This window comes from Mercenaria mercenaria, chromosome 10 (assembly GCF_021730395.1).
Source record: "Mercenaria mercenaria strain notata chromosome 10, MADL_Memer_1, whole genome shotgun sequence".
Classification (NCBI taxonomy): domain Eukaryota; kingdom Metazoa; phylum Mollusca; class Bivalvia; order Venerida; family Veneridae; genus Mercenaria; species Mercenaria mercenaria.
Window position 1 is genome coordinate 6,934,596 of NC_069370.1, and position 22,966 is coordinate 6,957,561.

The window sequence follows — 22,966 nt, forward strand, 5'->3', positions numbered from 1 at the left end:
TTTTGTGATATCATACAATGTGCATGTATTTGACAATTCTTTTGCATTGACATAAGTTTTTTTTTCTGAATAATCCAGTTATTATTGGGGATTAAATATTCATCAATGGCTAGATAGGTAGGACTATCTGCAAGAGAGAGTACATGGAAATTAAGTAAGAAGTTTCAGAAAATCATCAATAACAGGCTTGAAAATGATCAGATCAAAACTTGAGTATTTTATTCGGTCTTAAATTATATATATAAACAATCAACGTTATTTTTTTAAATTGTTTTTCATAATTTGAAATTTTAGGTACTGTTTCTATATCACTACCAGTTTATAAAACACCCCGTTCTTAAATATGCTCAGTGTACACCATATATACCTCCATAATGCTTGCATAAAGTTATAAAACAATGGAAAGAGCACTCGTGTTGTTAATAACCTGGTTTGTTTTAGTTGCAGGTAGGTTTATTTTATTTTTGCATTAGTTCGTAATAATCGCTAATTGAAAACCGGTGTGTACATATTATAAAACATTTCGAAACGATCATCAAAGAATCATACATAATGCTAAATCAGCTCAGATGGCTTATGAACGTGTGTTAGTTTCTATCTCTTTATTTGAGCCGCGCCATGAGAAAACCAACATAATGGCTTTGCGACCAGCATGGATCCAGACCAGCCTGCGCATCCGCGCAGTCGTCAGGATCCATGCTGTTTGCTTTCAAAGCCTATTGCAAATGAGGAACATTAGCTTGTTACTTCCCTTGAAAAGTTGTAGGATACAGCGCAAGGATAACCAAATACTACATTGGTCCCTTTCAGTTGGATTTCTCTGACTTTTTCATTATAACCTTTGTCCAAGATGTTGTGGTTGGTCAAAATAAATATGCTTTTTATGCGTAGGTTTCTAAATAAAAATTATTAACCAAACCTAAATTTAACAGAGAGCCACTAAAAGAAAACCTGACCTTAATCATTTTCCAATTCAATGAATTTTATTATAGATATTGCTTTTGAAAATTACAAAGAAGTCAACGATAAAAAACAGAGGTAGGACCAATATACTTCTTGGACATAATCAAGGGAAGTAACTGCCTAATGTTTCCCATTGAGAAACCGTTTATTTACGATTTGTGACGGATTGCACAAAATCGTAAAAGTTCACGACTAAAATTACCGATTTGTTCCGAGTAATTACGGATCAATACGATCGTTTTACGAGCTATTTACGAGTTATTTACGAGCTGTTGCGAGTGAATTACGGAATATCATGATTCACCAAAAGCTTTATGAGTACATTACGATTTGTTTACGAGTTTTTACGAGTAGTTGCGTGTTAGATACGAGTATTTACGAATATCATGTTTTTCTACCTCAGTGACATTTAACATTGGTTGTGGTCGTGGTGAAGGCGAGCGTGCTCTCCTCTTCTTGTTGACTACCTTCTTTTTAGGTGGCATTGTTGCAGATATGATTGAGGTCTCACTCCTTTGACGTATTTGCGGCAACTGAAAGGAACTGTTCGATTTGGTAGCTTTTATACCTCTCATAAATCGTAAAGCATACATACCTACTCGTAAAGTACTCGTAAAGTGCCCGTAACAAATCGTAAACTCCTCGCACCGCATCGTGAAAGAAATCGTAAGAACTCGTAAACACATCGTATTTAATAGAAAAACAAAGTCTTTACGATACATTTACGAGCGCTTACGAGTGGTTTACGTGTTGTTTACGATACTAACGACTTGTTACGAGCTTTTTACGAGCTATTCACCGATAATTCAAATCGCGGACGATCGTAAGAAATTTTTGACATGTCAAAAATATTACTTCAACGTTCACGATTGCATACTATCGTCTGCAAATAGTGCCGAGCTATTTACGACTACCTACGAGCTATTTACGATTGCGTGCGACTGCCTACGAGTTGGCAAATCGTAAGAAAAAATCGTAGATGTGAAGGGGGTATAATACAGGGGTGGTATAGTACGTCATCAACAGGTGCGCACAACACTTCCCGATGCGGCTTTTTTGTGTCAAAACATCTCGATTCGGTGAGTAAACTTGCGATTATTACATTGATAACTAATAGATTCGGAAATGACATATAGTCGAAAGTACCCGCACATGCGTCTAGTTTATCATTTACGTTTGCATTTTTCAAGAAAGCCTTACGTTTAAGAGAACATTCGTGCACAATGCACTTCATGGAAACACTTCCCTATTCACCACACCATATTTTATCGCATAACAAGAGTTTACATGCATTTCTGATAAATTCAAGCATTGACGGGTGTTCTTTTATGGTAAACAAATGTCAGTGATACCTTGATTAGTCACTGGAATCTAAACTTTCCGAAAAATCAGTAAACTAAAATTTCGCCTTCCCGGTTCACCAACTGAATTGATGTCCTTCCCGGCTCACCAGTTTCCAGCATGACTAACATCGGGCTGATGCTCATGTAAATGTGATCACGCTTGCCTGAAAGTTCTATTAATTCGAATAACTAATAGTTAGACTGCTTGCACTAGATGGTCCGTAGACTTTATTTAAGCATTTGAAGATAATATTTAAAGAACGAGGCATATCTTGAACATATGTTGTATACTATAAACGTGCATATGTATGATATAATTATGTTCTATCATGTCCTTATATTTGTTATTTTAGGTACATGAAAGATGAAAAAAGAAACAAAACTTCTAGTCTGCATCAATGGAATTGTCAATATATTTTCAAAAGGATTGCTGAGTGATCGGCATGCAAGACATGATTGACGTATTATATTTTCCAAAAGCTGTACGACATAATATTTGAGAAGTGGAGAACATCTTCTATTACCCCAGACAAGGATTTCAGCACTCAACTAGGTCTCCGTACCAAACTTTATCACGACTATGTCGGTTGCTGTTTGAAGGTATGGGTATAAATAACTGATTTAATTTCAATAATGTTACAGCAGATAAACCTTAATAAGGAGTATAGTTAGATAGGCACTTCGACACATGATAATATAAATAGAAAGTATTTTGGAAACCATTAGTTAACTTGTTACTCTAATTATTTTTTCATGATAACTATATGGCGTGTCATCGAAAATAGTCGAGTATGACGGCTTTGATTCCGAACTTGAGTTCAAGGCAAGACTCGATGAGACAAATAAGAATATGCATTGATAATATGCTAAGTAAAGCAAAATTATATAGTTAAATTATTATCATGTGCTGTTTTTTTTAAAGGAGCAACCTTTTAATATATCTTTAAAGGTATAAAGTCGCACCAATGCAGTTTAGTTTTTAATGATATGCTGCTATTTATTCTGTTTAACGTTTCAGGGCCACGTGATCATCACAATCGCTCGGGAAAAATGAGAAATTACTGTATAGCGCCAACGAAATGTTCTTTTTAAGGAGTTTTAGATGTGCGCAGGGAAAGACCAAGAGAGACTGCAACTAAATTATAATTACCACGTAGTGGGACATCGATTGAATCTACACTAGAAAGCGGTTCAGGATTTAACATTTGACTAATGTTCAGATTTTGCTTGTAAATCTTAGTGCACCCAATTACATGTTTAAACTCGAAGTGAGCTTGAACAGTGGTAGAACAATTTTACTTGCAATGTAAATTATTTTGCTTTTCTTAAACTGTTTAGTTGTTGAAAAGGTTGTTGTATAAAAGATTATTTAAAATAGGAAATTTTACTGATTTTTTATTTAAACCCTTACACAGTGGAAGCCGTTGTGACACAAACATACGCACATACACTTTCAAGACATAGCAACATCTTCCTTTTTATCAGCTTATGTTATATATTTACACAAATCAACGAAAGTAGATTTGTTACTTGATTGTAGCAATTCTAAATTTTATACACACTTATAAATACGAGCATAATGATAACGTTTCATTAACTTTGGACGTAATTCTTTATAACTCAACATTTAAAAAAATGAAATTCACCTTAAGTTTCATTAAGATCGCATATCTGACAAATTCTTTCCACATTGTATGCTTTAATTTTCTTCGATCAAGAAGTAGTGTACATCTCTATGTCACATATTCTCAACAATTGGAAATATTCAGACACCACAGAAAGACATGAAGTGGAGATGCACTGCTTAAACTTCAAAATCAACAAAAATCAGAATATAATAACTCTTGAAACCATTAAACTGGAAAATGTTGAGATTTTGCGCAGTTACACTAATTATAACTCAGAAATTTCATTAAAAACACAAAAATTGATAAAGTGGCTGTGAACATTTATTAACCGAAACATAGAGATAACAAGAATACTTACATTGTTGTGTTTTACCCATTATGAGCATTAGTGTCAACTACATTTCATACAAAGTTTAATACTGCTGTTGCCTTTCATCAAAATCTGTCAAATATTATTTAGAAGAAAAGCGAGGCACTGACAAGACTCTGTGACTTCAACACAGACAGACAAAACAAAACATGTTTCAATAAAAAATCACAATTGTTTGAAGTCACGCAAAATCACATTAAATTCCTTCTACAAAAGCTGTCCATGGCTCAATATTGTACGGTAGTGGTCACACGTAACAGTGAGCTGTTTTAAACGGTGTCTGCACATATTGCCAGTGAGTGAACCTCAAACAACGACTACTTTTGTTGTCTTCATTTCTGACTTTTTCACAAACATCCACAACAAGCGGGTATTGTTCTTTCTACAATTCTGATTTTTTTGATGTGTCATTTTATTCCCGAGAAATGCATGAATTACAATATGCAGTTTATGTTCATCTGTCTACGGATATCATACTGCTGAACCCCAAGTGTTTAGCTTCATAATTTAATTCTGATAAACAAAATATCTCAGGTGTTTCTGTTGTGATCTGAAAAAGAAAACAGTAAATATGTCATAATATAGCCCTTGAAAGTAAATTAAACACTGTTTTTACTGACATAAACGTTCATTGCTAAATACTAGTTTTGCTGGTATGGTAACCGAAGTACTATGCGTCAAAATAAATTGAAAGGCTACATATAATAAGTCAAACACAATGCCACACGGGCGGGAGCCGGGAAGTGCATCGTTTTACCTGGTGAACCGGGAAGGAAAAATTTTATATTACTGATTTCTTTGAAACTATAGATTCCAATAATTAATTAAGGTATCACTGACCTCTGTTTGCCATAAAAGAACACCCGTCAAAGTATTTAGTCATTAGAAATGCATGAAAACTCTTTTTATGCGATATAATATGGTGTGGTGAATGGGGAAGTGTTTCCATGAAGTGCATTGTGCTCGAATGTTCTCTTAAACGTAAGACTTTCTTGAAAAATGCAAACGTCAGTGATAGACTAGAGACACATGCGGGTACTTTAGACTACAGGTCATTTCCAAATCTATACGTTACCAATGAAATAATCGCTAGTTTACTAACCGAATCGAGGTGTTTTGACATAAAAAAGCCGCATCGGGAAGTGTTGTGCGCACCTGTTGATGACGTACTATACCACCCCTGTAATAGCGGATAGCATGGATCCTGACCAGACTGCGCGGATGCGCGTGCTGGTCTGGATCCATACTGGTCGAAAAGCCACTAGTTTTCTCATGGTGCGGCTCATTTCGTTTTATAATGCCACACGATTTCTGTAATGTAAAAATCATTGTTTTTCTAAGGTTTAAAGATATATGATTCAGATTCCTAGGAAGAAAAATATTTATTTGCTTTATAAAGACTGCAAATGATGTTAATATAAAATCATGTTCAGAGGTTGTTTTGTTGGATCGCACTGACACACTTATAGGTCATAAGGCGACTTTCCAGTTTTGGTGGTGGAGGAAGACTCCCAGATGCCTCATTTAAGAAATAAATTATAGCAAAACAGTGCCTTAACACTATTTATGCTCGACGGGCGGTTATACGTCGGGCGTAATAATTTCACGAGGGCACAGCCCGAGTGAAATTATTTGTACCACGTATTACGGCCCGAGTGTAAAAATAGTGTTAAAACACGGTTTTTCTATAAATTATATAGAGGATATTTGTTTGTTTCAGTGAAATATCAATTTTATTTCTCAAGTGACCACGAGTGAAAATGACATTTTTTGGTGCTCACGAGTGAAATAAAATAGATATTTCACTGATACAATCAAATTTTCTTTTTATTTTTGTGTGTAATACTTTACTTTTGTTACGCAATTTATAAAATGTCGAAAATCGCGGGAAAGATCAACGGAAAGCATAACACAAATGACGTCATTTTAACGACGTCATCGTCATTATGGTCCCCGGTATTCATAACGCTCGGTATACAGTTTGACTTCAGTCGCGACGGAGGACCGGAACTAGTTCGGCAAAAGCAGTGAAAAATAAAAATGATAATCTACTGTTTCAAAACTGTTGATTATCACTTTTATTTCACTGAGAAAACTCTATAATTCACTGGAAAACATAAAATAATTCTATTCCAATATGCCTTTTATCTAAAACAGTAGATAAAAATTAATACAGTACTGCTCATTCTTGGTCGCAACAAAAGCTTTGACGTCACCGCACGTTAACGTGACGTCATTCAAGCGTAAGCGTGTTTTAACAGAGACAAGCATATTAGAGTTTGCATTTCAATATGCTTGTCTCTGATAAAACACACTAACGCTGGATTGACGTCACGTAAACGTGCGGTTACGTCATTTTTTTTTGTTGCGACCAAGAAAGAGTGCACCTATATTTTATCTACTGTTTAAGATTAAGGCCACATTAGAATCGAAATAATTTATAACAAAATCGTGTTTTAACACTATTTATACACATTACGTCGTACAAATAATTTGACGAGGGCTTCGCCCTCGTGGAATTATTGCGGCCGACCTATAACCGCCCATCGTGCATAAATAGTTCAAAAACACTTTTTTTTGCTATATAAATCATTTCTTAATTATTTCATGGCTTCTTCACATGAAGAATTCCACGCCCCGAGTGAAGCTCAATCCACATTGGTGAGGGGCATGTGATTCAAAGTCAGCGACCTTAACCACTTTAACGAATTTTCATGGAGACCTCCATATTGAGAGTGTTTGTACTTGATACTGACTTAATCTCTTCTATATCTTAATGAACAGCCCAAAATACCAAACAACCGGTAAGAGAAGGCAACGACCTATTTGTATTCTGCGATGGAGAGAGATCACCACAGACTTCAGTATACTGGGAAAGTTCAAATTTACAGTATCACCAGGATGGTCCGAGTCTAACCATCAACCACATCACGCGGAATTCTGCAGACGACTACGAGTGTTTTGAGATTGACCATTCTACAAATGCAACGAAGAAGATATTTGAAGCATCTGTAGATGTGACTTGTGAGTAAATTTTCCATCAGTGGTTATACATTGGAAGTAAAACGGCACAAAAAAATAGTCCGAATGTCCAGTTATCTCTAACTGTTGATATAGTACCTGTACATTGAGGAGAGTAAATTAAAATTATAATGCTGTGATTCAAGTGCATCAGGAGATAACTATAGTTTCGATTAAAGAGTAAGTCAAATAGAACTTCAGGACTAAAATCTATTATATTGTGACACACTCTAATTTATCAAAACCTTTGGCCTAAAATATTGCTAAACTTCAACTTTTACGACAAGGAGTATTGAAAAATGAAGGAACTGGCCATTATTTTCGGGCAATGATTAATCTCGCTTCTTATATTTTTGAATTTAGATTTCTGATATGAGCCGCGCCATGAGAAAACCAACATAGTGGGTTTGCGACCAGCATGGATCCAGACCAGCCTGCACATCCGCGCAGTCTGGTCAGGATCCATGCTGTGCGCTAACAGTTTCTCTAACTCCAATAGGCTTTGAAAGCTAACAGCATGGATCCTGACCAGACTGCGGGGATGCGCAGACTGGTCTGGATCCATGCTGGTCGCAAAGCCATTATGTTGGTTTTCTCATGGCGCGGCTCATATATCCTTTGAGATAGTATCCGTAGTACCTGTATCTAAAAGGCGGGAAATGTTTTAGAAACCTTAATATTTTGGCATTTGATTTTTTACAGACGGATTGGATTTATGAATAGTTATGAATAGTGTAAATGATGAACTCCTAAAGCGGCTATGAAAATACAGTTATCTTATTTGCATATCTTATTTTCAATAAGGCTTTTCTTGATACAAAGGTATGAGTTAATAGCCAAACTGTAAACGAGCTGCAACATAAATAACTCAACATAGTTAATTTGCGACCAGCAGGCTTTCAAAGCCTACAAAGAAACTGTTAGCGAACAGCATGGAACCTGACCAGACTACGCGGATGCTGGTCGCAAACGCGCTATGTTGGTTTTCTCATGGCGCAGCTCTAATACAGTCGTTGGCTGGTTCACTCCGACTTTGATTTAACCAAAGATGCATTATTCATCTTCCTGTACGTAGTATTTATTTATTTATAATCTTCGCTAACAGTTGTTGTTAAAATCAATTGCATTTTCTTCTCTTTTTTTCAGATCCAGCTAACATCCTAGAAAACAAACTTGTAAAAGATACTTTAGTTGAAAATGAGACATTTTCTACAGAAATTATTGTGGAGGGGAACCCTTTCCCGGACGTGAAGTTAGTGCAGATGAGTAACAGTGCACTTGCATACCAGTCAGTCAACAACCAAGGAAAATTAAGCATCAGCTTTGTAGTGCATTGCAACAACATGGACAGATATCTACTGACATGTTCTAATGAGTTAAACTACGACCATTTGTATTTTAATATAACAGTTCTATGTAAGTATTGTTAAAACTTTCACTGGCACAGATCTATAGTGTTTGTATGAGACTGAGTAACTGTACTGGCGTTACGTGTAAAAACTTCAAGAAACCAAGAGGTATCATTAAGTAAATTGGTTAGTTTTAAACAACCTGTAGGCAGGGAATAAAATGTTTTAACACAGCTTGCAAGAAAGAAAGAAGTATTTTATAATACTAACACGTTTGTATAAACTGTTCTCTACATTACATACACGCGTCCTAGTTCAATATAGTATACCTTGTAAACGTGCATCACATACAGTGGCAAAGCTCAAAGTTGCGTATGTTAGTTTTATAAATTATGTTTTCTTATAGGCAGGTAACACGTACAATGACGAAGTACATACATCTTCTACATTATTTGATTAGATAAATTTTATTTTAATAAATTAGGTGTTCCCAGACCCGACCCGAAAAAAGCTATCAGCTACATACAAAAACCACGTGTAGGACAATATGTGAAGCTGGAGATGTTTGCCACTGGTTACCCGCCTCCTAATTACACCTGGTACCATAATGACACTGTAATAGAACATGTTGACTCCGGATATACCTCCTTCGTCAATCTCCAGAGCATGAAAGTCGACGACTTTGGAAATTATACCGTTACGATGAGTAATTCGGTCGGCGAAAACATATACCAGTACTGGATAGAAGCTGATGGTAAAAGATCATTTTAATGACAGATAACCTTATATTCAATACAAAACTCGTGAAAAACAGTCAGAAATGTTGTTGAAAGAATACGATGCAGCAATTAACCAACTATTGCAGTCTGTCTGAAAAGACGACACATTTCTCTAAATTTGACTTATATATGCACATATGTTAAACAAATATCTGTAATAATTTTGAAAACGGTTCTCACTGAGCCAACAGAAATACTGTTGTGTCAAAACATTAGGTTAGTTTGCTTACCCTTTAAGTATAACTGATTTACTTAATATCGGTACTGATGTCGTGAAATAGCTGCTTGAAATGAAGTATGTATTAAAGACCATCCTTGAAATAATTTGATAATTTTTGTTTAAAACATCTAATCTATCAAGATTTCTAATATAAAGTCCTAATTTGTTCTAATCAAATGCAGTAATTAAAAATTTCTCTATATAAATTTCTCTATATATATCGTAATTGAACTGATTTCCTTTTTATATCGAGTCTGTTGAAACGTGATACTTAAATTACGCAGCTGTATTTTCTAAGGTCCACCTGATAGTGCAACAGATCTTCAGGCAGGAACGATAACCACTACCAGCGCGATATTGTCTTGGCTTCCCGGCTTTGACTATGGCAACAAACAGACATTCACTATCATTATGACACAAAACGGCGAAAAACAAGGTAAGAGAAGGTATTTGTATTTTTTGCCATATATCAATATGTGCTGTGAACAAAACTGTGATATAAATGGAGAGTTAAGCACGTTTAATTTATCATTACTATGTGTTGTACATATATCGTTGAAAAGTAAATGTGATCAATATAAAAATACCAGGAAAATATTACTTAATTAAAAAAATGAAAGAGATTTTTCCTGTCTTGCCTACCTGCAAAACTTGTCTTAGCTCAAAACGTTGTACTGTTTCTTTACTTCATAGTTTTAAATGAACAGTTATCAAGTTCTTCAATGCAGGCCAAGTAATTTTGCTCCGTCAGTTGTATTGCCTTTCGACCGAAGTAGATACATCGGCCTTAACTAAGTGACTTCTTAAAGATGTCTTTTTTTTGAAAAAAACAAGAACATTTACATTCTGTGGAATCAGTTTCTACATTATGTTAAAATGTGTTTCTAGTCTTACGTCTGAAATTTAGAGTAAAAGCAGTTAATTGATGAATAATTTTCAAACAAGGTTATGCACAATTAGAAAGTGTTTCTTTGTTAAAATGTAATTTTATAATTACATTTGGAACAGAATTGGACACGGTAACATTGGAAGACCACAGCTTAGATCGTGTAACCCACACTATTTCGAACCTAAACCCAGCCACAACATACGACATGGAGATCAAATCCAGTAACAGAAAAGGAGAAGCTTCAAATCTATCCAATAAGGTTCAGTTTAACACACCAGGTATGTTTCTGGGGAATTTAGCTAGCAATCTATCCAAATATGGTTGAGTGTAACACACCAGGTATGTTTCTGGGGAATTTAGCTAGCAAATCTATCCAAATATGGTTGAGTGTAACACACCAGGTATGTTTCTAAGGAATTTAGCTAGCAAATCTATCCAAATATGGTTGAGTGTAACACACCAGGTATGTTTCTGAGGAATTTAGCTAGCAAATCTATCCAAATATGGTTCAGTGTAACACACCAGGTATGTTTCTGAGGAATGTAGCCAATCTATCTAATATGGTTCAGTTTAATACACCAGGTATGTTTCTGAGGAATTTAGCTAGCAAATCTATCTAATATGGTTCAGTTTAACACACCAGGTATGTTTCTGAGGAATTTAGCTAGCAAATATATCTAATATGGTTCAGTTTAACACACCAGGTATGTTTCTGAGGAATTTAGCTAGCAAATCTATCTAATATGGTTCAGTTTAACACACCAGGTATGTTTCTGAGGAATTTAGCTAGCAAATCTATCCAAATACGGTTCAGTGTAACACACCAGGTATGTTTCTGAGGAATGTAGCCAATCTATCTAATATGGTTCAGTTTAATACACCAGGTATGTTTCTGAGGAATTTAGCTAGCAAATCTATCTAATATGGTTCAGTTTAACACACCAGTTATGTTTCTGAGGAATTTAGCTAGCAAATCTATCTAATATGGTTCAGTTTAACACACCAGGTATGTTTCTGAGGAATTTAGCTAGCAAATATATCTAATATGGTTCAGTTTAACACACCAGGTATGTTTCTGAGGAATTTAGCTAGCAAATCTATCTAATATGGTTCAGTTTAACACACCAGGTATGTTTCTGAGGAATTTAGCTAGCAAATATATCTAATATGGTTCAGTTTAACACACCAGGTATGTTTCTGAGGAATTTAGCTAGCAAATCTATCCAAATATGGTTCAGTGTAACACACCAGGTATGTTTCTGAGGAATGTAGCCAGTCTATCTAATATGGTTCAGTTTAATACACCAGGTATGTTTCTGAGGAATTTAGCTAGCAAATCTATCTAATGTGGTTCAGTTTAACACACCAGGTATGTTTCTGAGGAATTTAGCTAGCAAATATATCTAATATGGTTCAGTTTAACACACCAGGTATGTTTCTGAGGAATCTAGCTAGCAAATCTATCTAATATGGTTCAGTTTAATACACCAGGTATGTTTCTGAGGAATCTAGCTAGCAAATCTATCTAATATGGTTCAGTTTAATACACCAGGTATGTTTCTGAGGAATCTAGCTAGCAAATCTATCTAATATGGTTCAGTTAAATACACCAGGTATGTTTCTGAGGAATTTAGCTAGCAAATCTATCTAATATGGTTCAGTTTAACACACCAGGTATGTTTCTGAGGAATTTAGCTAGCAAATCTATCTAATATGGTTCAGTTTAACACACCAGGTATGTTTCTGAGGAATTTAGCTAGCAAATCTATCTAATATGGTTCAGTTTAACACACCAGGTATGTTTCTGAGGAATTTAGCTAGCAAATCTATCCAAATATGGTTCAGTGTAACACACCAGGTATGTTTCTGAGGAATGTAGCCAGTCTATCTAATATGGTTCAGTTTAATACACCAGGTATGTTTCTGAGGAATTTAGCTAGCAAATCTATCTAATATGGTTCAGTTTAACACACCAGGTATGTTTCTGAGGAATTTAGCTAGCAAATCTATGTAATATGGTTCAGTTTAACACACCAGGTATGTTTCTGAGGAATTTAGCTAGCAAATCTATGTAATATGGTTCAGTGTAACACACCAGGTATGTTTCTGAGGAATGTAGCAAATCTATCTATTTTGGTTCAGTGTAACACACCAGGTATGTTTCTGAGGAACTTAGCTAGCAAATCTATCTAATATGGTTCAGTGTAACACGCCAGGTATGTTTCTGAGGAATGTAGCAAATCTATCTAATATGGTTCAGTGTAACACACCAGGTATGTTTCTGAGGAATGTAGCAAATCTATCTAATATGGTTCAGTGTAACACACCAGGTATGTTTCTGAGGAATGTAGCCAATTTATCTAATATGGTTCAGTGTAACAAAAAAGGTATGTTTTTGAGGGATTTAGCAAATCTATCTAATATGGTTCAGTGTAACACACCAGGTATGTTTCTTAGGAATGTAGCAATGTAGATAAGTTGCCCTGTCTTCTTGTAATATTGCTGTATTGTACCATCCTTTCACAAAGTTCAAGAGGGAGGAACTATTAGATTCTTAGGTTGTGGTGAATCAGTGTATTTTCACAATCTCATTGGCAAACTTATTCTGTCAATATCTTTGCAGTGTAGATATAGAATATCGTAGTTAAGTAACTATCTTACACTGTAGACTGAGACAGAGCGTGGTCTAAATACTGTGCATACTGCTACATTCATTCAATAATTGTTTTACATGCGTAACAGTTCTCGTACTACTTAATTTGTAACAACAGTCTTTGAACAACTGATGCATTTATGTTGTTTAATAGAGGACTATTTCATTTTCCATGCATTTTGATAGATATACAGCCACAGAACGTATGTTAACAAGCATGCTGCCTTTTTATGTCAATACCAAAGGGAGGAAACGCATTCATTTAATCCAAATAATAAATCTGTGCCATGAGAAAACCAACATAGTGGGTTTGCGACCAGCATGGATCCTGACCAGACTGTGCGGATGCGCAGGCTGGTCTGGAACCATGCTGGTCGCAAACCCACTATGTTGGTTTTCTCATGGCACGGCTCAATTATGTAAATTTGTATTTTTCTTAAAGTTATCCTCGAGTTAAAGCCTAAGAATTCTCGCATTTTCAAGTTCGTTTTATGATCGATATCAGCAGTCTTGCAAACATTAATATTCAAGTTATTTTTTGTTGGGTTTAACGTCGCACCAACATAATTATAGGTCATATGGCGACTTTCAAGCTTTGATGGTGGAGGAAGACCCGAAGTGCCCCTCCGTGCATTATTTCACCACGGACGGGTACCTGGTTAGAACCACCGACCTTCCGTAAGCCAGCTGGATGGCTTTCTCACATGAAGAATTCAACGCCCCGGGTGAGGCTCGAACCCACATCGGCGAGGGGCAAGTGATTTGAAGGCAGCGACCTTAGCCACTCGGTCACTCAGGCCATCTAACATTTCAAATTAAATTCAAATTTCAAGTTAGATACAAAATAAAAGACATATGTAATATTCAAATCCATAAACAAATCGATAAAAGCATTTTGGTCGAAAGATATATAATAACGATAATTACCGTTTAGTTTTTGTTTCAGCTGTCCCGCCACCAGAACCGCCGTCACCATCAGAAGCAAGCATGCCATATCCACTGAGTTTGAGAAATTTGTTACTACCAGTACTTATCGCGCTACTTGAAATTTAAGACATTTGAGAACTTATGTAATATATTGGCCGATTTTAGATGAACAGTTTAAAACGTGCAATTACTGAACTTTAGTAATGTGCATTTCATTTGACCTACGGGGCGGGGAATTAATCCCTGACTTAATAATGATAATTTCAAAAAACGAGCAAAATAGGTAGAGAGTAGTATTAGAATTACCGAAGCGAGCTCAATCTGACCCCCCTGACCTTTTGACCCCTCGGTCCAGACTGACCAATGCCGGACAATTTGAAATCCACAGGTTTTAAACCCAATTAAAAGTTTTTAAAGTTAAATTTAAATACATATGATATAGATGAGTTTACAGAATAAAATATATTGTTTGAAAGAAAGAAGATTTACTGATAATATAAACCCCCATTATGTTATAACAAAAAATGGGAGAAAAATGATAAAAGCTACCTGTTCATCTTGTGGAAAGATGAAATCAAAGTTTGTTAAAAGTACAGGGGGTAATTTAGATATTCATAAAGCAATGTTACCTTTATTACCTAAAAAAGGTTTAACACTTCCAGGATATAACTATTGTGGACCAGGAAATCCTTTAGATAACGGACCTCCTGTCAACGAACTGGATGCAGTATGTATGGACCATGACTTTGCTATGACAGTGGTGTAAAAAAGAGTACATGTGATAAGCAAATGCTTTCCAATTTAAATAACACTAAATCAAAAACATTTGGAGAAAAGATTGCAAAACATTTAGTTGTAAAACCAGCTATCAAAACGAAATACAAACTTGGGTTGGGACAAAAACGAAAGTCAAAAAACGGGAAAAGGGGCTAGAGCAAACTTTTACTACCCCCAAAATAAATTGGAGCGATGAATTAGCAGAAGAATTACACAAACCAATTAAAAGGAAATTTAGGAAACGAAGAGTGATAGTTAATGATATTGATGATACTTGGTCAGCTGATTTAGTTGATATGCAAACCTTTTCAAAATATAATAAAGGAGTAAAGTACTTGTTAACCGTTATTGATATATTTAGTAAATATGCTTGGGTTATTCCATTAAAGAATAAAACTGGAGAATCTGTTACTGAAGCATTTGAAAAAATAATTTCTGAAGGACGATTACCAGTAAATTTATGGGTAGATGAAGGAAAAGAATTTTATAATAAAAAGTTTGAATCATTTTTGAATAAAAATAAGATTAATATGTACCATACATTTAATGAAGGAAAGGCTGTAGTAATAGAAAGATTTAATAGAAGTTTAAAAAGAATAATGTGGAAATATTTTACAGCAAATAATACTTATACTTATTTAGATAATTTGCAGGATATGGCTGATAAATATAACAAAACAAAATATTCTAGTATAAAAATGACACCAACCGAAGCTAGTAAAAACTTAAATAAAGGTACTGTTTACTTTAATTTATATGGTGATTTAAAGATACCAAAGAGTAAAGCAAAATTTAAAATTGGTGATCGAGTTCGCTTAAGTAAACTTAAAAGACATTTTGAAAAAGGATATACACCAAACTGGACAGAGGAAATATTTATAATTTATAAAATTAATAATACAAATCCCAGAACATACACTATTAAAGATTTAAATAATGAAATAGTTCAAGGTTCATTTTATGAACAAGAACTTTTACCTACTACACAAGAAGTTTTTAGAATAGAAAAAGTTATTAGACGAGACTATAAGAAAAGACAAGCTTTAGTAAAATGGAAAGGTTATAGTGAAAAATTTAATAGTTGGGTTCCGTTTAGCGATCTTGAACAAATTTAATTTAGAAATAAAAAGTTTAATTATATAAATGAGCAATAAAAATTTAATTTCTAATAATAATGGAATAGAAACAATAGATCAATTAATTATTCACTTAACTAAACTAGCTGCTGCTTACAGAAAAAGTTATAAATTTTGTGGGAGAGTAAGTACTGGGTTATATATTACAGCAGGTGTTTTTGGTTGTTCAGCTGCATTAGCACTTGTTCCAGCTATTCCTATATTTGTAGCAGTTGCTGGTGCTGTTCCATCAGTAATTACAATATTTACTAACAGACTAAAACTTGACGACAAGAAATTTATTTTAAAAGCACATCATCACAAAATAAAACAACTTATAACAAAAGCACGGATCGGAAAAGTAAATAAAGAAGATCCAAATAAAGTTATTCAGGATATTTTTACAATACTATTAGAAATGCAGAAAGAAAAAAATTATTCAACACCTCTTGAAATGCACATGAAGGAATTTAAACTTAACGGATATAAAAGTAAAAAAGAAGAAGAGCTGTATTAAATTTTACATGCGTTTTTAGAGATTTTTTTTCTATAAGTATATTATATAGATGGTTAATAGAAAGGTAGATAGAATGATTATACCAAAATTATCTAGCACTTTAGGAGAAATAATGAATCCAGACAAAAATTCATATAAAAAAGTTCTTAAAAGAAGAAATGTTATTAAATCAAAACTTAATCAAATAGTTAGCGATGAATATAAAAATCATGTCATTGATAAATTACAAAATGTTATAGATCCTTATCTTTTAAAAAATAATTTATTTGAATGGAACTGCGGTTGTCTGTTAACTGAAGAAGAAAATGCTGAAAGATTATGTGATTGTCCCAGACCAAATAATATTCGAAACAATCCTAAAAAAGTTATTGCAACCGATTGTGACACTAATGAAAAAAAACATATAAAAGCACTTATGCAGCATCCAAAGACCTTAATATTAATTCAGGGTTAATAACAATGTGCTGCAAAGGAAAAAACCAAGTTAAAAGTGGAATATCAAAAACCAGCGGAAAAAGATATAAATTTAAATATTTTAATTCATCTTAAACTTTATTTATTTTATTATTTTTTTAATTATTTTTTTAATCCTTTTTTCCTTAGTGATTTTTTTTCTAAATATAATATATAGATGGAAATCGAGAGATCTACAAAACAATATTATAAGAAATTTGAAATTAAAATTACATATAGACAAGATCCAAAAAATCAATTATATTTAACTATAAACGACTCTTATGAAATACTTAAATCTGAACTTAAAACTTTAAAAGGTATAAAATTAAACGTTGTTTTAAAAATAACTTTTGCAAAAATGGATAAAACTGATACAATATATAAATCAGCTTATTTTCAATCAAAGGCTTTAGAAATTATTAACACAAACGAAATAAAAAGAACTTTACATCAAGCTTTTGATGAAATAATAAATAGAATTGGTAATTGGATTTCTGAAGGAAGTGGCTGGAGAATAGAGTCAGTTGATGCTCATTATATAAATAGATATAAGTATAGTCCATTGGCTGCTTCAAGTTATTTAGAATTACCAAAACCATTACAAAATTCAATGAAAGGATTAATAAATATAAAGAATGATGATAACGAATGTTTTAGATGGTGTCATTTAGCTTATAAATTTCCTGTAACAAAAAATTCTGAAAGAGTTTCAAATTATAAAAAACATATAAACGATCTTGATTATACTGGAATTAAATTTCCTGTTACATTAAATCAAATACCTAAAATTGAAGTTTTAAATGAAATATCATTTAATATATTTGGTTATGAAGAACCTACGGGAATTTATCCATTGTACATATCAAAATATCAATACGAAGAACACTGTGACATGTTGCTAATTACTAATGATAAAATAAATGATAAAATAAATGATGATGACTGTAAGCCCTCAAGAACTGTAGTCCAAAATTATGTTTGGATAAAAGACTTTAATAGATTAATGACTAACAAAACCAAAGACCAACATAGAAAACATTTTTGTAAAAGTTGCTTACAACATTTTACTCAAGAAAGAATATTAAATGAACATATTCCAAATTGTTTAGCTATTAATGGTACCCAAGGTGTAAAAATGCCAAAAGAGGGAAGTAAAGTACAATTTAAAAATTATCATAAAGGTTTAGCAGTACCTTTTGTAATTTATGCTGATTTTGAATCAATAACTAAAAAAGTTTTAACTGCTTTACCATCAACTGAATTTTCATTTACTGAACCATATCAAAATCATATAGATTGTGGTTACGGCTATAAAGTTGTTTGTTGTTATGACGATAAATATACTAAACCAACCCAGATTTATAGAGGTCCTAATGCAGTTTATAAGTTTATTGAAAAAATGCTTGAGGAAGAGGAATATTGTAAAGAAATATTTAAAGAACATTTTAACAAAGATTTGAGAATGTCTAAAAAAGATGAAAGTGAATTTAAAAAACAAAAGTTTTGTCATATCTGTGAAAAAGAATATAAGGAAAATGAAGTGCCAGTACGTGATCATTGTCATATAACAGGAAAATTCAGAGGAAGTGCTCACTCAGAATGTAATATTAATTTTAAACTAACACATAAAATTCCTGTTATTTTTCATAATTTAAGAGGTTATGACGGTCATTTTATTATGCAACAAATAGGGAAATTTAAAAAAGAAATTAATGTTATTCCTAACAATATGGAAAGATACATGTATATAGCATTTATGATTTCTGACTTGGTCTTTATTGATTCATTCCAATTTATGTCTCAATCATTGGATAACTTAGTAAAAAATATTCCAGAATTTAAATACTTATCTCAAGAATTTGATTGTGAAAGCATTAATTTATTAAAAACAAAAGGTGTTTATCCATATGATTACATGGATTCGTTTAAAAAGTTCAAAGAAACAAAATTACCTTCTAAAGAAGAGTTTTATTCAATTTTAAATGAAACTAATATTTCTGATAATGAATACGAACATGCAAAAAATATCTGGAAAAAATTTAAAATTAAAACAATGGGAGAATATCATGATCTATATTTAAAAACTGACGTATTACTTTTAGCTGATGTATTCGAAAATTTTAGAAAACTATGTTTGGAGTACTACAAATTAGATCCTTGTCATTATTTTAGTAGTCCTGGTTTAGCTTGGGATGCAATGTTAAAAATGACTGGAATTAAGTTAGATTTAATAACTGATATTGATATGTATCTTTTTATTGAAAAGGGACTGAGAGGAGGAATAAGTTATATTTCAAACAGATACAGTAAAGCAAACAATAAATATATGAAGGATTATAACTCAAAAGAAGAAAGCAAATACATTATGTACCTCGACGCCAATAACCTTTACGGTTGGGCTATGTGTCAACCTTTGCCCTCTGGAAACTTTAAATTTATATCCGAAAAACAATTCAAGAAATTAATTACAAAAGGTAAAACTAACTTTATAGTTGAATGTGATCTTGAATATCCAAAAGAATTACATAAAACCCACAACGATTATCCTTTAGCTCCTGAAAAAATAAAAATACCAGATCAATGGCTTTCTGATTATAGTAAAAATATTAAAACAGAATTTGAAATAGGAAAAAGTAATGTAAAGAAGTTGGTTCCAACTTTAATGAAAAAACAAAATTATGTAGTTCATTATAAAAATCTTGAACTATATACACAATTAGGGTTAAAAGTAACAAAAATACATAAAATATTAACTTTTGACGAAAGTCCTTGGTTAAAAAAGTATATTGATTTTAATACTCAAAAAAGATCTAAAGCAAAAAATTCATTTGAAAAGGACTTTTTTAAGTTAATGAACAATTCTGTATTCGGTAAGACGATGGAGAATTTACGCAAGAGGGTTAATATTAAATTAACTCATGATGAAAATATTTTATTAAAATACATAGCCAAACCTTCATTTGTTAGTTCAACGATGTTTAACTCTAACCTTTTTGGTATTCATAGAATAAAAGAAAGTTTGTTATTAAACAGACCTTGTTATGTTGGAATGTGCATTCTAGATTTATCAAAATATTTAATGTATGATTTTCATTATAATTACATTAAGGAAAAGTACGAGGGTAATTGTAAATTATTGTTTACTGACACTGATTCATTATGTTATGAAATAAAAACTAAAGATGCATATGAGGATTTTTATAAGGACAAAGATTTATTTGATAATAGTGATTATGATAGTAATTCAAAATTTTATTTCGATAATAATAAAAAAGTAATTGGAAAATTTAAAGATGAAGCTGCCGGCATTCCCATTGTTGAATTTGTCGGATTAAGAAGTAAAATGTATTCATATTTATTAGAAAATGAAGTTAACATTAAAAAATGTAAAGGAATTAAAAAACTTGTTGTTAAGAAAACAATAGTTCATAAAAATTATAAAGATACTTTGTTTAATTCAACCCAAAGTAATCACACCTTTAAAGTTATTCGTTCTAATAAACACAATCTTTCCAGTTATGTTATAAATAAAACATCTTTATCATGTTATGATGATAAAAGATATATTCTTGATAATGGTATTGATACATTAGCTTATTCTTAAATTAATTAAAGTTTTTATTAAAGTTTTTATTAAATTATAGAACCATAAATTGTTAACTGAATATTCGTAACGTTTAAAGAATTAATATAAAAAACATCATCCATTTTAAATTCATTTGCATAATTAATAGAAATAGATTCATTTTTTCTGTTATTTTTTACATGATAACTTTGAAGAATTACATTTTCTTTATTTTTTAGTTGTAATTTAGATTCTCCTTTATCTAATTTAATTGCATCAACAAGAATAATTAAGATGCAATTAAAATTAATTCTTACATTATTACCATTTTGAACTAAACCAGGACTAGCATTTACAGTTTTCCATTGAAATAATCCACCATCAGTATCTTGGGTATAACTTGTTAAAAACAATGGAGGTTTTCTTATTAATTGCCTTTCTATTTTTTTTTCTATTTTATTTACTTTTTCATTTATATTATTGAATATTCCCATTATATTAATTATTCCAGTTAAATAAATGTCCTTTTTTATTAAAATAATTTATAATAGTTTGTTCATTTACTCTTTGATTATGAATTTTTAGTATTTTATACAATAAATCATACAACGGTACTTTATCTTGTAACATTTTAATGAAAAATAAACAATAATATCCACAAAGCATACTTGTTTTGTCTTGATATTGAACATTGTTGTATTTTACATTTGGTATATACTTAATTACTTCTTTTGGTGGAGGAAGTCCAAATGGGTCAAAGTATATTTTACCAATATAACAAACCCAATGTGTTCCAGGACCAACAGAGTCGTCCAAATTTATAATTCCACATTCAACCTTTTCTTTTAATTTTGGTAAATTATTTCTACTAAATACACCCCTAAAGTTTTTAATTTTTAATTGTTTTACCCATTGTTCAATTTCAAAGTTAGATATTGGTTTGTTTATAAATTTTATTTTTTTTTTTTACTATAGGAATTCGTCTGTAAGGTCTCCGTTGAGAATCAATCTGTAGTCCTTTCCCACTTAACAAAGATGTAATCAAAGGTATTCCTAGACTAGCAGCCAACATACCTAAAAAGCCACCGTCTTGTTTTTGTTTTTGTGTTAATTTAATCACTCCAGATCCTACTAATTGCTTTCTTTGATTAGGTGTAAGATATGGTGATATCATATTTCTCTTATCATTAGCTACTGAAATCATACCATTTCCAAGTATTTTACTAACACCAGTACTGGCCAGTCCAGACAAAGCGCCAATGCCTAGAGGGGCTAATATTTTTGGAGCTATTTTTGCTGCCATTGGAAGAATTGTTTTTCCTAACAAACCAGCCAAAGCTCCTAAAAATCCACCATTTTGACCTTGACTGGACATTTGTTTCTTTGAAATTGTAATTTCTAATCCCTTCTTATTTGCAACAGCTTTTTTAATTTGATTAATTTGTGTTTTTGTTAAAAGTAAAGGGAAGTTTCCACGTAATTGTTCATGTTTTAATCTAAAAGTATGTGGAATTTTGTTGTTGTAGGCTCGGGCTAAATTTTTCTTTTGTCCATCTGTAAGGTTAACTTTATATTCAATATAATTTGATGACATTATATACTTTATATTTATTTTAATTTATATTTATTTTATTTAAACAATAACAAGTTCATTTCCAATAGTATTTATTTCAACTGTTTCTTCATACAGTACAATTGCATAAACACGAATATTGGCTGCTGGTGGAATATTTAATTTAGCTGTTAATGTAATATGCTTAGGGTCATCTGTAGTTACTTCCTTTTTATATTCCAAGTTAAAATGAATAAATCCAAATAAACTATTAAAGTTTGATCTATTTAGCAGGCTTCCAGTAGTTTTGTTATTTTGTTTATAATAATAATTAATTACATCGTCATATATTCTTGATATACTTGTGTATTCTGTTTCTGGATAAAAACACCATTACCAACTTCAAGACGACAAGAACTCAAAATGCAATTTTCATTTGCTGCATTAATTTTAAATGTATCTAATAAATGTGGATTATGTTCTTGTGAATTACTTTTGTCAGGTCGTTGTAAATAAACAAATACATGTTGTGGTTTTATTACACCAGCTGTTATTCTAAAGGTTATATTAGTTTGTTGTGTATCAGTTGATTGCGTCATCATTTCCCTAAGGTATGACCATCTTGCTTTTTTAAATCTTTCAGTAGTAATTAGATCAAACCCAAATTCATTAAAAATTAAACGTGGAACCCATAGAATTAATTTTGTTACAATTACCCTACCAGGATCAGCAGCATTAGCTCTAAAAATTAATTCATCATCATCTGTCAGCTGCAGTGTTATTTGAATTTGACTTGGAGGTAAAATATTAGTTTCTAAACCCTGAAAAAATGAATAATTATT

General features: G+C 32.2%; 1 protein-coding gene across 1 annotated transcript; it reads left to right on the forward strand.

Annotated features, from left to right (window-relative positions):
• Window positions 1–289: 289 nt before the first annotated feature.
• LOC123559966 (myosin-binding protein C, fast-type-like) lies at window positions 290–14,854 on the forward strand. The gene is made up of 7 exons (XM_045352145.2): window positions 290–447; window positions 7,089–7,328; window positions 8,472–8,741; window positions 9,159–9,428; window positions 9,972–10,109; window positions 10,682–10,840; window positions 14,162–14,854. The coding sequence occupies exons 1-7, from the start codon at window positions 399–401 to the stop codon at window positions 14,266–14,268; spliced, it is 1,233 nt and encodes a 410-aa protein (XP_045208080.2). The 5' UTR covers window positions 290–398; the 3' UTR covers window positions 14,269–14,854.
• The last annotated feature ends 8,112 nt before the right edge of the window (window positions 14,855–22,966 follow it).

What these genes read in the sequence shown, in the direction of transcription:
- LOC123559966 (XM_045352145.2), top strand. Translation starts at nt 399, where the DNA reads ATGGAAAGAGCACTCGTGTTGTTAATAACCTGGTTTGTTTTAGTTGCA. An exon ending in CTGGTTTGTTTTAGTTGCAG is followed by an intron (nt 448 to 7,088) that starts GTAGGTTTATTT and finishes CTTAATGAACAG; the next exon opens with CCCAAAATACCAAACAACCG. An exon ending in AGCATCTGTAGATGTGACTT is followed by an intron (nt 7,329 to 8,471) that starts GTGAGTAAATTT and finishes TCTTTTTTTCAG; the next exon opens with ATCCAGCTAACATCCTAGAA.